This window comes from Pan paniscus, chromosome 9 (genome assembly GCF_029289425.2).
Source record: "Pan paniscus chromosome 9, NHGRI_mPanPan1-v2.0_pri, whole genome shotgun sequence".
NCBI lineage: Eukaryota > Metazoa > Chordata > Mammalia > Primates > Hominidae > Pan > Pan paniscus.
Window position 1 is genome coordinate 29,574,076 of NC_073258.2, and position 20,234 is coordinate 29,594,309.

A 20,234-nucleotide genomic window follows, 5' to 3' on the forward strand; every position below is an offset into this window, starting at 1 on the left:
CACTGGCGGGGTCCTGGCTCCCTACCGACAACTTTGAGGGCCTGTCCCTTGTTTGCCGTGGTGTTGCAGTTCATTTTGTACATGAAATATGTTACCTGCCACTGAATCAGGGAAAGACGCAGAAACCAAAACCACCCCCTATATAATTACGAGGTCAGAATTGTGAGCATCGGTCGTGATTTCTTTCAGCACAAGTCGATATATTTTGAGGAGAGGGGAGGGAACTTGATCCAAGTTTACAGGTGTATCCCAGAACGCACTTTTAGGACAGTCATTGCGTGTTTTGGTAGCACTTCGTTTGCCTGGCATCTTAAGGGACCTAATTTGTCTACACATGTGAATTTTTGACCTCTTTGCAGCCTCTAGTGTATTGTAGGGTCTGCGTAAAGCACAAGGGATAGATGATTAGAAGTCTCGCCCTTAAGTTCCTCATCCTGTTGTCGTGAAAAATGATCTCAGTAAATATGCTGATATGCATTTTATGTGGGATCTTAGGGGCACTCTCGGGAATGGGGATAAAGGCAGTAAAGGAGAGGTGGATGCTTTATTCATGCTGACAAAACTGTACATTTGTAAATAAATAGGGCTTTTGTCCAGTTCATAATGTATATTACCGGTAGAAATACCATAAACGAAAATTGACCATGGCTAACACATCACACAAAACTTTTTAGTGACCAGAGTGATACAAAAACTTTGATGAAATCTAGATCTGCAAAATTTAACACAGGAGAATTAGCTATGGTAGAAGTAATAGCAACCAAAGACAATTCAGAAGGCAGAGCTATAATTAGTAAAATATGACATGGTTAAATCTATTTAAATTGAATATTTTCTTTAAAATTTCGGTGAAAACAAAATGAAAGAAAATTGGAGCACTCCAAATGAGTAATAAAGTTGATCAAGGAATAAAACTGACCTAATGGAGTTTTCGTTCTCGACCCTAGTTATTCAATATTGGCATTTAAAAACCTTTTATCAGAACATCTCTAGAATCAGTAACATCGAAAGGCACTGAGCTGCCTTAGGGCCTCATAAAGAGGTAAGCTTGAGAAGCTGTTTTCCAATAGATATAACCAAACATAACTGTAGTGGGAAAAACACTAGTATGAAAGGGACCTGGAATCAGTGGTTTTCTTGGTACTTGATAGGTTTTCCATTCCTAACACTCCTCTGAAAATGGGGGAAAAATTTACCTCACAGGGTCACATTATCTCATTAATTCTCAAGGTTTCTAAGCTCAGAATCAGAAAGATACAATGAAAAGTTGTGTAAACTTCAGAACTTTTTCACTTTAACCTCTACGCATGGGAATCTAAATGTCATATACTTCTTTGTCCCCTTAAAATGTTTTCCTAAACAAAGTATACCCTTTTCTTGATGCGCCAGGGTCATCATTATGACCAACTGTGACATTATGCACTAGCAATGCTGGACCCCCCCAAGGGTATGAGGCAGAGTCAGATGGTGCTGGTGCTGGTGTTTGAACATAATTAAGTCCAGCGGTCTCATTTCTTACAGTGCCTTTTCATTACTGGAGCTGAGAAGCCATAATCGAGATGGGTAGAATTATATATAAATGTACAAATGTATAAAAGAGTGTCTCTCCCTTTAAGTTTTAGGGTATTGACTTAGTGACATCTTTTCATACAATTAGTACTTTGGCCATGGTATATTTGAGGTAATTATGTTTTGCTGGCTCTGGAAACTTATATAAGAGTGACTTTTGCGTAAATAATTCCATCACCAGTTAGCCCTGTGGCATATATTATGCAACTTTAAAAATTTATCCCTAGACATTAGTATTTACAGATGAAACAATATAATGTCTTAAATTTGCTTCAAAATAATGCAAGGGGCAGAGGGATTGGAGGGGGTTAGTGAATAGGATGAAGATGAAACAAGGTTCACTACATGCTGCAGATAATTGTCAAAGCAGTGACAGGTATGGGGTGAAGGGTAGGGAGGTGGGATAATTATACTACTCTACTTTTTGTTCTGGAAATTTCAAGCATATATGAAATTTAAAACAAACACACACACAAAATTATGTCCCAAATGAAGAGGCATTGGGTTCTGGTTTGGGGTCAAATTTGCTGTGACTCAGGGATTCACTTAAATTTCATTAAGCCTTTTGTTTTCTCATCTGTAAAATGAGGACTTAATGATTGTAAATACTGAAGTATTTCTAAGCATCTGGGCAACTGACTACATTTAATATCATACAGATTTTTTAATCATTTGCTTTTTAGATAAAGATTGAATCAATGGTTTTTCTGAAATTTCATAATCTGTTTTCCATGAGTATAGTTCAGACTTAGGATAAAACCTTATTTCTAAGTTTCAGCAAAATGTTCTTATATGTTTACAAATAAATATCAAAATAGTGTTTTCTAATGGTTACTTCCAACATTTCTTCTAATACTGTCCACTTACAAATATTTAATTTGCTTACTTTAAAACTAAATTCATTAATATACCCAGTTTTAAATTAAGGCAAAATAGATTGCTTTCTAGAAACTTTAATAATTCAAAACACTGAGTACAATATTGTATTTCATACCATATAGCACAAAGATTAACACATTTTATATATCTGTTATTCTAGTTTTTAAATGAATAAAATGAAAAATTTTCAATAACCTGAATTTTGGAAAAAACCTTTTAATTAGGAGTTTCTTACCAAGTTATGATTTAATATTTATCAGATGTGTAACTATACATGATAGCAATTTTTAAAACTTGTAAATAGTTGGCCTTACAAAATTACAACACACTGTAAATAAATCCTTCCCACATTTTATACAAACTACATGATTTTGATATACAAAGATTCTGTTTTTATTACACTGACAATGTACAACAAAGACTATTTACAATGCAAAAAGTATATAAACCACAATTTAACAGTCTGCTACTGGCAGCCACTATAGTTTAGGAGGTAGCTTTAATTAAACGAAATGAACAGAAGCCACATTTCCCAACTTGTGTTCTAAAAATAATTTACATAAGATAAAAATTCATTATATGCACAGTATGTACAGTTTAATTATTAAACTGCAATCTAGCTGGATTTTTTTAGTATATTCAGAATAACTAATATGGCAGTGGGTTTGCTATTGATTTAGCACACTGTTCAAAAAACATATTGAACAATTATAACTTTAAGACTCCACCCAGTAATAGGTCTAAAGCCCACAGATGGGAATCAAGTAAAATTTTTAATTCTTAAAGACACAGGACTAAGCTTTATTCTTTCTTCTTCTATTTTTATTAATAACATTATCTTGTTTAACCAGAGTTCAACCTCTGAGCTATTGAATAGGCTCTTTTATAAAAAATAGTATGGGGAAGATGTATGGAAGTTTCCATTTAATAGCACAGGTTCAAGATAATCCAGCTCACTAAGAAATAAACATAAGTACTTCGTGTCATAATTACTCCCCGTTTTGTCTAATTAAATGCAAGTATTGACCACAGTTTACTTTCTATATAATCCAAACTATTGCTAGGTGACATCCCAGCAAATTGGAAAATATTAGTAGAGCCAATGATATTAGGAAGTATTCATTAATGAGAACATTACATGAAGCCACCAAATCCCTCAGATACTATTAAACCCCCACATTAGTTAGTAGTTTAGCCAAATCGACTAAACCCACACAGCAATTAGCCTTTTACTTTTTTTCTAGTAGTGTAATCACAAAACACTTAAGAAAAAATTACTGATTGGACCAAAGCAATGTATAATGACTGAAAACAAATGTCCAGCTATTTTTTTAACCTAACAGCTGTTAATATTGTTTTAAAAACATCTTCAGTTTTTAGATTTATAAATTGCTTAAACAAAATTTATAGTTCTCTTATGTCAAGGATGGCAAGTGAAAACATAATAAAGTAATGCCTATGTATACTCTCACAGTTCTAGCTGGGACAGTCCCTTTTTTGGCCCTGCAGTAAGTTGTCCTGAGATTAAGGATGAAACATTAGGTAAAATTAGCAAGATATTTTCTTCAGTTATAGAAAATCACATTTTAAAATAGATTTTTAAAAAATATTAACAGCTGTTCTTTATCTTGTGCTTAATACACAAATAGGTATAAATTTGCTTCTTATGGATCAGAAAAAACTAACATTATATTGCTATACTACACCTAAGATCCTTTTCAAGTCATATATTTGTTTCAAACAGACCATACATTGCTTGGACATTGCATTTTTCACCAATTTATAATTTAGGCACCTGTTCTTTGAAAATGACTGGTTTGAGAAATAAACTGCCACCTCTCCTTCTTCTAAGTGACACCAGGCAGTGATTACAGAAGTGCTTCCCAGATGAAAGATCAGAATAGGGTTCACTCTATAAACACTGATTTTGGTTGACAGGGGAAACGGTTACACACACAGTAGTTCAGTCTTTAACTCTTGGTAGATTGTAAGCATAGCGCACCAAAGGGAATCCCCTACTCTGGTAGAAGCAGGCTCGTCCACAGGCCTGCACCTGGTCAGAACTGTCTGAGACAAAGGAATCTTCTTCATCTGCATAATCAGAGTGGGCTGACTGTGTGCCACAGTCGGACCAGTAGCCCTCCGGTCTTTGGCAAGAAGCCACTGCCAATGCAGGACAGCTGTGTGATTTTATCAAGTGTTTGCATGATACTGGCTTTGTTAAAAGAAACGATTCGCAGCAGTCGCAAACAGTCAGGTTGCCCTGCAAATGTGAGTACATGCCACAGTCGTAGTAGAAATCCTGTTCCAGACAACCACCTTGGCTACTGATGGAAACTGAAACTGATCCACTGTTCTTGGTAACACGTCGCTTCAGTAACTTCCAGTCTTCTTTAAACTTTGGGTTGAAGAAAACATACAGGACTGGATTCAGGCAAGCAGGCAATGGAAAAAATATCAGAGTAACAGACTTCATTATTTCAGGGCTGATAGAGATTGCAGTGATCAATGGTGCAAATGAAAAAAACGCCACAGGGCAGAAAAAGATGCAATTGGTGAAGATTAGCCAAGCGACATGCTTAATCATGCTAGATTGTGAGTTTTCTGAGAGGTCCTCTTTTTCCAAGTTGCAGTATAGCTTAGTGTAGATAATGGCCATTAATAAAAATGCTAGTGAGTTTAATAGCACTAACGTTACAGTGAATCCTAATGATGGCGTTTCACCTGTAGGAAATGGCAAACAAAGGGGTGATGCAGAATATTCCCCTCTATGGAAAAGGGGAAAACAGCCTGCTACTGTAGCACCTAGGAAAGCCAAAAGGGCAGCAACCCGGAACTGTTTGAGATGATTGCTCTTCCCATTTTTCATTATATCTTTTGCAGATAAGCTTCTTTCGACAGTTGCTAGCATTAATAAAAATATGGCACTTTCTGAGGAGAAAACTGCAAGAAACCCAGCTACTTTGCAGCCACTGCCAGTTTCCCACCAAATGCCAAATTCAGCAAATCTGCCCCACGACACAGCATCAAGAAAAGTTAGGATGCCAGTATAGATTCCCATGAATAAATTAGACACAGAAATCAAGCCTATAAACAATTTGGACGAAGGCAGTGATGTACAAGATGCAAATGTTGTTAAAATAACAAGCAGGTTGAAAAATAATGCAACCAAGAAAATGAACCACACAGTAAGACGAATCATCCAGCTTCCCAGTAAATATTCACAGGGCTTAAAAGCACCTAAAACAAAACACAGAGAGAGAGAGAGAAATAAAAGATAACTTAGAAAACAATTTAGAAGATATGGCTTGATAGAAAAACTAATGATATAGACTAATTAAATCTGCTCTCTACTTGAACAAAACTGAACTGATTACTAGTTCTAAGATATTTTGGTCATGGACCAGGCTATTTTAAAAATAAACTGACTTTATTTTATTAAATATTTGATAAGGCTATAAATATTTCTTTTATTAAATATTTGATAAAGAGTGATATTTAGATGAAATTTTTCATTTTTTCTTGTATCTAAGCTAATTTACATAGCACAATATCTAGGGCATAAGAGGTATTTGATGACTGAGGGTCTGGAATGAGATGGTTCATAACTTGCTATTCTTACCTTAAGAAAGCAACTTAAAATTGTATAAATCTTAACCTGTATTCATTTTCTCACTTGTGAATAATAATGCCTGTTTCATACAGTTGTGCAGCTTAAGTAAAATTATACACATAAGGAACTAAGCAGGATGCTGGGTATATAGTTAGACTTCAATAAATATTAGCTCCCTTTTCTTCTTCCTTTCTAGCCCCAATATACTTTATAATCATGTATGTATATGTATGTATCTACACATATTTTTTATATATTTTCTTATGACTTTCAAAAGCAACCTGATGAAGCAGGTTAAGACAGTATAATTATCCCCATTTTTCATCCAGAGAAACTGATATTTCAAAGAAACTGACAAAGGCCATTCAGTAAGATAATATAGCTAGGACTACACCTCGGTGATGTTAACTATTCATACAAAGCTATGTACAATAAAATCCTACATAATACAAACTAGCATTGCAAGAACTCATTCAGTCGCTGAACTCTATGTTCCAGTAACTGACTTTGACATGCTAGTTATGACACAAATTACTACTGTTTTACTGAAAAATTAGAAAAGAAAAACAAGATTTTGACTATGAAACACAAGAAAACTATGTATTACAACTGTCTAAAAAACATGTTTTATGAACTGTCATGAAAATGACATATCCAATAAAATGTTTTAAATTGTTAAGATATTCACAGACCTCAAAAGCCAGTTCTGCACCATTTATCAGACCTCCAAATAACCCAAGAAACTCTTATTTTAAATTTCCTTTCTATTCCCCCTTCAGGAAGTGCTAAGAGAAAGCTCGTTATCACCTTTATCTCTGTTATCTAAACTCATCCTTCATGGAAGGAGGGGTAGCTCATCTACCTGAGAGAATAGGACACCTTTTGAGAACCCTTTTATGGGTGAGAAAGGTTACTTTTCCAAAAAAGCCTGGGAAGCAGCCTCCACCATCCCTGTCTTTGGAAGCCTGCTGCCTCCTCTGGTGCTAACAGAAGGATCCCAGCTCTCCTCCACTTCCTGCTTCTGCAGCAAGCACATCGGTGTCTGTGTGTTACTACAACTGAGTAGGGGGAGGCAGGCCTGCATTTCATCCCCATGGCAGCCCAAGGAGATGAGCTCAGACCAGCTTTCCTCCTGGCCAATCTCCAAGTTTACATTTGGGGTGGAAGAAATGGAAACGCTGCATGTTGAAGTCCAGCCCCTCCTTTAATAAACCTGTTCCCTTCTCACTGGATCATCAATTCTTTATGTACATTCTCTGGCACATGAACTCCAGTGAGACAAGTAAGCAAGCTGCACCCCAACCTTTAAAAATTAATATAGACACTAACACACAATAAAATAAATTATACACTTAGATGATTCTTGCCAATTGCATTCACTTATCTAGTAACTTAGAGCTTATTCTCTACAAAAGAAAGTATTCATAAAATATATACGCAGCCCCTTAAGAAGCTCACAATTCAGCAGCAATCACTAGTGAATCCATAATACTTACAATTCCGAGTCATAAAATTAATGTCCAGATTATCCTGTGATATTATACCAACAAAGGAATCTACTTTGTAGCACACAATTTGACTAAAATATTTAAGCCTTCCTTTTACAGTAAAATTATAAATACATCTTCTCTAGTAGATTAGGCAGACTATGACAATCATGACCAAATATGTGGTATCAGTTTAATAACTTTCCCAAGACTACAAAGTTCAATGAAGTAAATGAGGGGAAATAAGGAAAGGCAAGGCTACATTAAGCACACACATACAATCTTCATAGACTACTAACTTACAGAATTAGTCCCAGAGTTAAAGGAGCATTAAGAAAGTGCCTCTGAAATTCTAATGTGTACAACCTTCACCTGGGGGAGCTTGTTAACATGCAGATTCTGATTCAGTAGGTCTGGGCCTGAGATTCTGCAAAAAATTCCTAAGCTGCTGGTTGGTACACAAAGCACAAATCAGAAGGCCTCACAGGATCCTCTAGTACCATCCCTATTACAGAAATCACATCTATACCCAGGACATTTAGATATATTTGCCTAATGTTTGTTTAACATGGGTAACTGTGAAAAAATAGGCCGGGCATACCTGTTGAAGGTGTACAATGGATAATTATTTGACTATGTTCTTCATTTTCAACAGTGCTTGTGACATTTGCTGCATCAGCAGTACCTGAACATATAACACAAAGCATGTTTAATTAAAACCTTATGCAACTCAAAAGAACCATATTTTCCTGCAATTTTCTCTGTATATAAGTGTGAGTTCTCCTTATAGAAGGTTCAATAACATATTAAAGATGCTGGTAGCATAGTGAATGCCATTGTTTTTTTTGGTTTTGGTTTTTTTTAGAGACAAGGTCTTGCTCTGTTGCCCAGTCTGGAATGCATTGGCACAATCATAGCTCACTGCAACCTTGAACTCCTGGGCTCCGCTCAAAGGATTCTCCCACCTCAGTCTCCCAAGTAGTGGGGAATACAGGCACATGCCACTACACTCAGCTAGTTTTAAAATTTTTTATATAGAGAGAGTCTCACTTTGTTGCCCAGGCTGGTCTCGAACTCTTAGCCTCAAATGACCCTCCCGCCTTGGCCTCCCTAAGTGCTGAGATTACAGACATGAGCCATCACGCCTGGCCAGACAATGCCATTTTTCTCACAGATTTCCTATTGATCATTCACAAAGTAATTATAATAACAGGAACTTTAATCAATGCCTTAAAGGAGTGTTCTATTTTTTAAAACTCATGCACTTGCCTTTCTCCTGTGCCACACCGTGGTCCTGGAGGCTGTTATCTTCTGTGTTTAAATTTGCATAAGAGTCACAACCCCAAAATGCACAGCACTGATAAGCATATGGTACTGATAAAGACCTGGAAAAAAAAGTTGTAAAATCTACACTGAACAGCAACTCCGCAGATATGGTTTTGTTTTGTAAAAGTATTTTAAACTTTGAAAACCTCAGCCTAGGAGTCAGAAAGATCTGTCATATGCTTTAGGCTGGTCGTTCATCCTCTCTGGGCCTCAGTTTCCTCATCTGTGAAAACAGCTCTGGTATCAGATGACAACGAGACTTTCTCCCTTTCTATAAGATCTCTCTTAACAGTTGGATGTAAATCAAACTGTTTAAAATTTAACAGCAGTACTGTAATTTAAAGTAATATCTTATGACTCCTTTTATAAATGTATTAACTATGCTCAATTTATCATACGAAACTGATAGTTTCACTTAAAATTAATGCCCCAGGTCATTTGTGACTTTATACCATTAAATATATTTACTTGGTTTAAATAAATGTAATGAAAATATTTATTCTCTTCTCCAACAATAATATTCTCTCTCTTTTTTTAGAGACAGGGTCTTGCCCTGTCACCCAGGCTATAGTGTAATGGCGCAATCACAGCTCAGTGCAGCCTAGAACTCCCAGGCTGAAGTGATCCTCCCATTTCAGCCTCCCAAGTAGCTGGGACTACAGACACGTGCCACCACATCCAGCTAACTTTTATATTTTTTGTAGAGACAGGGTCTCAGCATGTTGCCCAGGCTGGTCTTGAACTGCTGGTGTCAACTGATCAGCCCACCTTGGCCTTCCCCAAAGTACTGGGATTACAGGTGCGAGCCACCATGCTCGGCCTCATAACAATACTCTCTATTATATTTAATGCAGTCCCCCATAACTCTAAAACCTTCATGAAGTATTATAGCATTGTTTTCTGCAGGTTCACATTTACATGGTTTCTGCCATCTTATTGCTAATGAAAAGTCCACTGTATTAAAAAACCATTCTGGTGAATAGCTGTATTATCTCTTTGAGGCCATCAAGGGCTCCAGTTCACATTCTTAAAGACTGTGGAATAATGTTCATATTCTATTTTTCACCAAATTTGCAAAGATTGACGTAGAAAACACCCTTAAATTATAGCCTATCAGAAAATCTGAGAACCAGAGCAAAAAACCAGGACACTCTGTAATTTTGGAGCCTACCATAACTTCAACAAAAAAGAAAAATAAGCAAAAACACACCTGAGGTTAACAAAGTCTTTTGCTGCTAAGGCTTCTTTCAGCTTGAAGTTGCCCACAAGTTTCAGTTGATTTAGCCCATTCAGGCCTTCCGTAGGAAAGGAAGTTAATTCATTGAAACTTACATCTCTAAAATATGAATGAGACTTCAAGTTAATGCCCAATATATAAATCACATAAAAACATCTGTACATGTATTAACATCATAAATATTAGATCCCTAAGATGAAGTTCAAGTGGGGGTGCTAAAATTATAGTTCTAGCATGTATCTTGCCATTTAAGAAGACTTTTACTATAAATACAGCTTAGCATTTATACAAGGGAATAACTAAACAGAAAAATATTTTGATTCGACAATGTTAAAACAGATGTTTCTATAGCACTAGTTACTACTTTCATGACATTACTGCATAATCATCCACTTACAGGTTAGTTATTGGCCCAAGTGTGGCAAAAGCTCTACTGTGAACTTCATGTATCAGGTTTCTACTCAGATCTCTGCAATTATAAGAGTAACATGTTAATCTTTCAAATAAACACTCAGAATGCCACTTACTTAGACTATACTTTAGAATTAGAGGTAGTAACACAATATCGCTGATAAGATAACAAAGATCTTCAATCTTGGCCAGCAATATTTTTTCATGTTTATGTTGAATGCCTCTCCTTCACAACAATCTATTTCTTGGAATATGCTCTGTACAGCAGTAATTCTAGCTGGCATCTGTTTCAAAACAGGTGTGAATTTTCCCACTTTATCATTCTGATACCAATTCAAAAATATAAATGATATGATATAACCTTTGGTACTGCTAACTCAGTGAGGAAAAGCTCAGTTTCTGAAAAAGCTGAAAATAAAAACAGACTTCGTATTGTTTGCCTTCTCAAAGGTTAGTGATAAGGCCCCGAGAGAAGACAAACAATCAATATGCAAACAAGAGCATTCCAGGAGGGCTGCAGATACCCTTCTTTTTCTAAGCACGAAATAAAAATTGCATCAACAGTACAGCCAGCTCCATATTCAGGAACACACCCTGAGAAATTCTGATATTATAGAATTAATAAAACAGAAATAATCTACAAACACACTTACACTGAACCTTAAAGGAAATTTAAACATCGAGTAAATTCATTCTGAGACATATTTCCTAGATAACAAGGAAACTCAACACACTTGGTTCCAAATCACGAAAAGACCAGCTTCTTATTGTCACTTATCAGTTTCTAAAAGTGATGGCAACTAGGAGCCAGTCTTCTTCCCTATGACTGCCCAGGCTTACACAAAGTTAGTCCACAACTTGAGATGATCCAGCAACCCAACTACCAATTAAATAGTTTCTAGTAGAGTACATGTCATATTTCTTAAAGGGGATATACTAAAAAACTGTATTCAATATATGTAATTTCATTTCACTATCAATTTTTCAAACTTTTTCTATAATAGAAAAATGTTGTGCTGGGCAAGGTAGCTCACACCTGTAATCCAAACACTTTGGGAGGCCAAGGTGGGTGGATCACTTGAGCTCAGGAGTTTGAGACAAGCCTGGGCAACATAGGGAGACCCCATCTCTACCAAAAAAAAAAAAAGAAAAAAATTAGCTGGAGATTGTGGTGTGCACCTGTAGTCCCTCAGCTATTCAGGAGGTTGAGGCAGGAGGATTGTTTGAGCTCAGGCGTTGGAGGATGCAGTGAGCTGTGATTACACCACTGCATTCTAGCCTGAGCGACAGAGTGAGAGACCCTGTCTCAAAAAAAAAAAAAAAAAAAGAAAAAGAAAAGAAAAATGTTCATTAATTTAGTGTACTATGTTTCTGTGCTAAAGTTCTAGGAAGATAGTGAGTGGCAAGGTTTGTCTCAGTCACCTCTATATTCCCAAGTGCTTATGAGAGTACCTGGAACAAATATGTAGTCAAATACAAATGATTTTTTAAGTAAGTGCTTCTGTGGCTTATGAACTCTATTTGTCATGATAGATACTCCAGTGCAGGGGTCAGCAAACTTCTTCTGTAGAAGGCCAGATAGTAAATATTTTCACCTTTGTGGGTCATATACTCTCCGCTGCAACTACTCAATTCTGCTATAGTGGGGTGAGAGCAGCTTTCGACAGCACTTTAATAATAAAGGCCTGGCAGTGTTCAATTAAACTTAATTGATAAACCAGGAAGCAGGCTGGATGTGGCCCATGGGCTGTAGTCTGCCTACCCTTGCCCTAATGAATTGGCAAACCTCACTATTATAACTTGAAAACAAACAAGCTACATCACTTCAGTTATACACATTACACATTTTTCTACTTGCCAATGTACAATTAGCTAAAGTAAAAAATATTGAAAGATTATTTATAAAGTTGCAAGTCTAAAAATCTTGCAATGTCTAAAATAATATTTTAGGTAAAGTCTAAAAATAATATTTATTGAACACAAATTATATCTTTTTTTTTTTTTTTTTGAGACGGAGTTTCACTCTTCTTTTTCAGCCTGGAGTGCAATGGCACAATCTCAGCTCACTGCAATCTCCACCTCCAGGGTTCAAGCGATTCTCCTGCCTCAGCCTCCCGAGTAGCTGGGATTACAGGCATGCACCACTATGCCCGGCTAATTTTTTGTATTTAGTAGAGATGGGGTTTCACCACGTTGTTCAGGCTGAAATTAAAATTATATCTTTAAGTATATCTAGTAACATGGAAATCATAACAACATATTAACATAGTTTGGAAGAAGTTTATTGTCTTTAATAATCATAGACAAACTTACAGAATCCTTAGAGATATCAGGCCTTGAAAGGTGCCTTCCTTTATTTGGTAGATCTGATTACGCTGTAAAGAACTAAATAAAAAAAGAAGAAGAAAGAAGACGAAGACAAAGACAAAGAAGAGAACAGGAGGAGGAGGAAAGAGAAAGGGATAGAGAAAAGAAAAAAGTCACTTTCTATTTTGAAAAAAAACATTATAACATTTCTTAGTTGAGTTTTTTCTAAAGTTAAATAACTATTCTTATGTAACAGTGATCTTGTTGAAAGAGAATTGCCCTTTTCTCATCTATAAAATGAAAGAGACTAATTGGTATTTCATCCCATATTATACTGGGAATTAACTGGTATGCTATCTAAATTCCCCCATCAACCCCACTCAGGCATAAGAGAAGGAAGATGATGCAGGGAGAAAAGGAACCAAGACAACACAACTATGACAAATACCGTAGGAATAAAGTTACAGGACTACATAGAGTTCAAATGGGAGAATTAATGCCTCCCCCTTCCCATCTCCCAACCAGCTTCCACCAGAGCTGTGCAACACAGGACATGATGGGAACTGGCATTCATGTCTGGTTTCCCTCAATAGCTGGACAAGTTTTTGTCTTCTATTTCTTTTAAATATACACCAACTTCCAACTTCCCCCCCATAGCGTTTCATGGGATGCCTGATAGCTAAGTGCCTAATACATGCTGGTTGCATGAACACATCTGGTTCAATTTGACATGTTATTTATGGGAACATCTGATTACAGGAATTTCTAATTTCTTACTATTAAAGCCATCTATTAAAAATACGAAATGCTCAACAAACTAACAATATACCACAACAGAAGGAGTAAGTCAAAGACCAACTCACATTTCTTCCAGAGCATGGCAACCATTAAAACTTGGAAGGTCTCTTATATTGTTGTAAGACAAGTCCCTTAAAACAATGGAAATTAACAAATTAATGCTATGTTATCAGAGTATTATATTAAAAGAGTGGTACTCAGAAGCGTTGAAAGCAGAGCTAAGATAAGTAATAAAGAGATATGCCTGAATAAGAAAAACAAGTCTTTTTTCCTAAGACTTGTCAGCTTCTCAAATACCTCAGTGATACAATAAGCCTAAGATTGATAAAGTTCAAGAATATATTGTTGAGCATAGACACTAATATATGTAAAAATACATTTCTATAAAGTATATATATAAAGTACATAACATAAATATATAAAATTAAATATGCAAATATAGAACAATATACAAAATATATAAAATTTAAGTGGTAAAGCTACATTTTTTTTAAATTTGTATTTATACGGTTTAAAAATTTGTATTTTTTCAATATTGTTTATCCCATAAATAACTTATATGTTCTTTTATTGAAAAGCTCTAAGAGAAATGGTATGCTTATCAACATTTTAAAAAACAGTTATATTACATCAAACACCAGAACTAGTTAACTTTCAGTCCCACTGCAGTTTTTCCTCAACAGTGATCATTATGTTTAAGTTTGATACACCACTACATCACTAAATTATAGTCATGACCCAAATAACAGTTTTGGTCAATGACAGACACCATATACAATGATATGGTCCCATAACAGTATAATACCATATTTCTGCTCCAACTTTTCTATGTTTAGATATACAAATATTTACTATTATGTTACAATTGCCTACAGTATTCAGTACAGTATTATGCTGTACAGGTTTGTAGGCTAGGAGTAACAGATTATATCATATAGCCCAGGTGTGTAGAAGAAACCACCGAGGTTTGTGTAAGCATACTCTATGATTTTCGCACAATGACAAAATTGCCCCATGACACATTTCTTAGAATGTATTCCTATTGTTAAGTGGATGTGTGACTTTACTTGCTTAATCAATCAGTCATTTATTTTGTTACTATCTCCTGCCACTGAGTACTTATTAACAACTTAATAACTTAATCGTTTATTCTGGAGACATTTTTACATCCTTTATTTACTTTTAGTTTCTAGGTCAGCCTAAAGTTTTTAGAAAGCGACAAGCTTTAGTTCATTCCAGACTGAATAAAGAGTTAGGCTCTGCTTAGGCTGCAGATGAAAGGAGGAGACTATGAGGAGAGATACCCCTGGAGAAACTAGAATAAAGACAAAGAGCAGGATGAGAAAAAATGAAGAAAGAACCTATCTTGGTTTTACTTTGTTCAAAATAAAGTCACAAGTATATGATATATTCAAAACCCTAAAACCTAATTCAAATGCACATTACCCACCCTGGAGATGACTCAAATATCTGCTCCTTTACAACAACTAAGAAGTAATTATACCTCAAAACCACCTTATGAAAGTAGATCCTTAAAATAAAATTGAACATGTGTGAATATATAAACAAAAAGTATGAGGGGAAGGGAAGAAGAATCCAACTTACAAAGTCCTAAGCATCTTTTGTTCTTGACACAAATTATTAGGTATGCTGCTTATCTTTGTACCTGTCAAAGTCCTGCGGAAAAACATTATTCATGTAAGAAATAATTCAACTCAAGATAGTAAGCAAAATTTATTCCCATATAGAATAAGTGCTCACATATTTACATATGGACTAGATTCTATACATCCCATGGCCTAATTATTCCATAAAGTTAGACATGCAAGAAGGTGAACTGAACCCCAATTCTGATATAATCTTCACAGTAACTCAAAAACACTTGTGACATTAGATGTTGATACTGGGCTTGATTTCCCACATGGACCAGGAGGAAAACACTAATCTACAGTCACACAATCTGATCACAGTTAATTGCAAGTTGTCACCTTCTTACACCCAAGACCTTTGAAACCAACTTGCATTCTGCCCCCAAATCTTGTTTCTGTCTTTTCTTTCAGTCAAACTGGCTCAGCATTCGAAAATGTTCTCTTATTCCCCTCCCTTCTGTAGTCTATCACCAGTTCCTGTTATTTCTTCCTCTGTTGTGTTTCTAGCATCTAATTCTTTCAGAAAAAGAGTGAAGTAAGGCAGAGAGGGATGGAGGACTCTCAGACAGACCATGCTATTTGTCCTGGTGCAAATCCAGTGATGGATTAAAGACCTGGAGCTGTCATAATTCAATGTGTTCATCTGGTCAGGTAGACTATTCCCACAGCCGCCTCACTGTTCTCCCCATCTCTAGTCTCTTTCTCCTTACCCTCCTCACATTACCTGCTTAAACATTCTCAACACCTCCAACTGCCTTAAGAGTCAAGTTTAAACTCCTTACTTCAGTGCTTCCCAAGTTCTTTTTTAAAAAATATCTTGTCACATGTGACCATTGTAACATTTAAATGGCACGCTGCAGTAAGACTCCTGTGGCTAGAGGCCCTAGCTGCCTCAGGCCCCAACTGACTGTCTGAAGGGCTGAGGTCATCAAGATCTTAAGTGCACCTGTAAACTCATGCACAGACCACTCACTGGGAAACTGCCACAACCAAATGTGCAACGTTCAAAGCTTGTCATTTCAAAGTCTAATACCAAACAATTATCCGATTTCTCCATACCATCCCCATTCTATTATAAACATGCAATTCTAGCTATATTTGCTCATCTATATGCTATCTCTGAGAATACTTTTGGTATTTCCAGTTTTACTAATCCTGCCTTAAATTAAACACTCAGCTCTGGGAAACCTGACAGTATTCAAACCTTCTACCTCCTCCGTGAAGCCTTCTGTGATAGTCTACATCAAATGCCCCCACTTCTAAATTCTGAAAGCATTGCTTCTAATTTGGCACTTTGTTACTGCCTTGTATTTTCTGTGAACCTTTCAGATCTTATCCACATAATCGGCTCTACTCTGCCTAAGCTCACTGACCCCAAACCCAATATATTCTTCTCCATGCATGATATATACAAAGGGAAACCGGAGGAATCAACATAAACCCATCATTGTCACTAAAAGACCCTGGCACCCTGCTAGCAGTCCAGTAGTGTTATCTTTATACAACCCCTCTTCAAAGGGCCTTACTTACAGACTTTCCAGGTGGACAGTTCCTGTAAGATTGGGGAACTGCTGCACCATGCTTGCACCACGAATGACTCTTTAAGAAATTGAGAAAGACAAGGTAATTTTTAAATTTTTTTTCATATTTTATGTTTTAAACAGTTTAAAATTACAGTGCAACTATAACTAAAAATAAAACTAGTTTCATCTCTTGAATGTAGTTGAAAGTATGATAATTTGGCCAAGTATTCACAAAAATAAGAACAATTATAAATTCTGCCCAAGGGAGAAAAAAATTTTAAAGATTTTGTTTTCTGGAGTTCCAGTAATAAATTCTTGTTTTCCACTAAAACAACTGTATAAATATCCAGGTTTGTTTTTAAATTCACATACTTACAGGGAATGAAGATCAGATAAATTGTGAAATGCTGAGTTCCCCACAAAAGACAGAGGATTATCATACAAATGTCTGTGAAAATATCCAAAAAAAGTAAAATTTTCATATGTTCACAAGCACTCTAATATTAAATCTATGTTCACAATGTACATATATCTAAAATCCTGACTTCTCATTCTTTATCAGGGTGTTTGGCATTGTACGGACACAGCTTCACATAATTATACATTAAAAGAAACTTTCAAAAATACTTACATAGTTCTTAAGAGTGGATTACCATCAAATGCTCCATCAGGGATAACAGAAATAGAATTACTATGAAATCCTCTAGAAAGATAGGAGAAAAGTATTTTTAAGTGCATTATCCTCTTGCGAAATAAAACCCAAGTATCTACTGCTGTTCAGCATTATATAAAATACAGCTGATAATGACTACATGAAAATTTTCAAAAGCATAGGAAATCTCAAATTTTAATTTTATTTTATCTTTTTCAGTATCATACCTAATTCTTTTTTAACCCACTGCTTAGCTTGGTATCTATCAGATCCCTCATATGCATTTATCTGTTGCTTCATCATAAAAAAAAGCTTTAGACCATGAGAAACAGGTGTTCTAACCTCAAAATCTCTCTCACTGTAGCCTGTATTTAGCCTCTTGGCAATGCATCTTAGAATGTTAACCATCAACTAGCTCATGACACACAGTCCCTGTTGTGCCATATACAGTCACTAACTCTACCCATGACAAACCCGACGTCCAAAATGTTCCCTCAGGCAGGGCACAGTGGCTCACGCCTGTAATCCCAGCATTCTGAGGGGATCACTTGAGCCCAGGAGTTTGAGACCAGCATGGGCAACATGATGAAACCCTATCTCTAGAAAAAATTTAAAAATTAGCTGGGCGTGGTGGTGCATGCCTGCAGTCCCAGCTACCCAGGAAGCTAAGATGGGAGGATCACCTGAGCCTGGGAGGTCAAGGCTGCAGTGAGCTGTGATCATGCCACTGCACCGTGACACTCCAGCCTGGGCGACAGAGTGAGACTCCATCTCAAAACATACAAACAATCAAAAAAAACCAAAAAAACCAAAAATGCTCCCTCATTCCTGTGTTTAAATATTTTTATTCTTTCAAGTCCAGTCAAACTCATTCCTTTTGGTGATGTTTTCTGCAGTAACTCCAAACTTCAATTAGGTATTCTTCCAGAATGATTTATTTATCCTATTCATTCAGCATTTATTTCTACCTAGAAACAGCTGTCTGTCTTAACATGATCAGTTTCCCCAGTAAGACTAAGACTACAAGCTCCTTAAAGGCAGACGCTGTATATCAGGCCTTCTTGTTTCACCAGCATCTAACCCTATACAGCAATCTATACTCAAAATTGTCTCTGTCATCGAACACAATCCAACTTTATGATTATTTGTGTGTTTGTGTGCATGTATTATGGTTATACATAATGGAACAAGATGTTCTAAAATCCCATTGTTGGAACATTAAATGGTGAGTTTCAGGGATATGAAGACATAAAGAGAATGAAGCAATACTCACAGCTCTTTAAGGCTAGGAAGGGCTTTAATAGCCTGAGGAAATTCCCCCAAGTTATTATAATTCAAGTCTCTAGAAAAAAATGGGTGAAAATATATCAAAATATTAAATAGTGGTCATAATTCATAAGGCATTTTGTTACAGACAAGTATTTTTTTAAATCATATCCTCTGTATGGTAATCTTTATCAACCATATCGTCATTCAAAACCATGTAGGAGTTTAACTGAATTTACATCTTTTCTTACAATAATGAATAGAGAGAAATCATTCTTCTTCCATGATGTTTTTAGGTCAAGAAACTTACAAGTTCAAATAATTTTCAGAATCATGTATTACTGATGCATTAAATACATAAATCATCTGAATGGTATTTCTCTGAAAATTCATTCTAGAATATAATTCATTGAATATCCATTTGTAAATGACAGTGTGAAACTGAGGTTTCCATTTGGAGTTCACAGTGGCTTCCTGAAATTCTGGTATAAGAGCAGCTGACCTCAGTTCCACCATCAGCGTGATGACCTGAGATAAAAATAATCAGAAGGAGGCCAGGCACAGTGGTTCATGCCTGTAATCCCAGCACTTTGGGAGGCTGAGGTGGGCAGATCATGAGGTCAAGAGATCAAGACCATCCTGGCCAACATGGTGAAACCCCATCTCTACTAAAAATACCAAAATTAGCAGGGCATGGTGGCACATGCCTGTAGTCCCAGCTACTCAGGAAGCTGAGACAGGAGAATCTCTTGAACCTGAGAGACGGAGGTTGCAGTGAGCCGAGATCATGCCACTGCACTCCAGCCTGGTGACAAAGTGAGACTCCGTCTCAAAAAAATAAAAAATAAAAAAATAAAAAATAATCAGAAGGACCAGGGTAGATTCACACAACTGTTGTCCTCATACAAGTTATGAATTATTGGGATATTTACATTAGTTAGGAGAAAGACAAGCCATAGTGATCTGTACTAAAAAGTCTTAGTTCTGAGAGTGTTTAAAGTTTAATTTCTTTCAACATAAAGAGCACACTGGCATATGATTTGCATGATTGATTTCAGAATGAAAGTAAAATAAAATTAAAAGCTCAGCTCCTTTGAGACCTATTTTGGTTTCCTTTTCCTTTTTGTAACATAGAAGAAAAAATGGCAAATAAAAATTTAACTGGGGAGAGGTTTAATTTTAACATAATTGAAATAGTGTACACAGCTTAGGATTAGGAAACCTATTCAATCTTTTATTTATAACACTAGAACTCACACACTTAGCAAAGGAGATCTGAGTTTGGAACTATCTTCTACAAGATTTTCAACTTTCATATATCCATTGATGTTTCCTATCCTCTAATTTAGATAGAAAAGTGAATTAATAGAGTCCTAAAAGATTTTAAGTCTTCTCATTAATTGACAGTTAACCAGAAAATTCAGTCAAATAAAATACTACATACCCTGAGCATTCTAATCAGGTTTTACTCACCCATGTAATTGGGACCTTCTCTGAATCATTTATTCATCACAACA

General features: G+C 36.0%; 1 protein-coding gene across 1 annotated transcript in view; it reads right to left on the bottom strand.

The window, feature by feature from the left end:
* Nucleotides 1-2,509: 2,509 nt before the first annotated feature.
* The window catches only part of LGR4 (leucine rich repeat containing G protein-coupled receptor 4), a 106,453-nt gene continuing 88,728 nt past the window's right edge, over nt 2,510-20,234 (bottom strand). Inside the window, exons 7-18 of the mRNA XM_034932313.3 lie at nt 18,725-18,793; nt 17,431-17,502; nt 17,176-17,247; nt 16,807-16,875; nt 15,233-15,304; nt 13,693-13,758; nt 12,836-12,907; nt 10,509-10,580; nt 10,085-10,210; nt 8,818-8,933; nt 8,150-8,233; nt 2,510-5,688 (exon numbers count right to left, since the gene is read on the bottom strand). Of these exons, the coding sequence (XP_034788204.1) occupies nt 4,412-5,688; nt 8,150-8,233; nt 8,818-8,933; nt 10,085-10,210; nt 10,509-10,580; nt 12,836-12,907; nt 13,693-13,758; nt 15,233-15,304; nt 16,807-16,875; nt 17,176-17,247; nt 17,431-17,502; nt 18,725-18,793 (2,167 nt within the window). The 3' untranslated portion in view covers nt 2,510-4,411. The remainder of the gene's footprint in view (nt 5,689-8,149; nt 8,234-8,817; nt 8,934-10,084; nt 10,211-10,508; nt 10,581-12,835; nt 12,908-13,692; nt 13,759-15,232; nt 15,305-16,806; nt 16,876-17,175; nt 17,248-17,430; nt 17,503-18,724; nt 18,794-20,234) is intronic.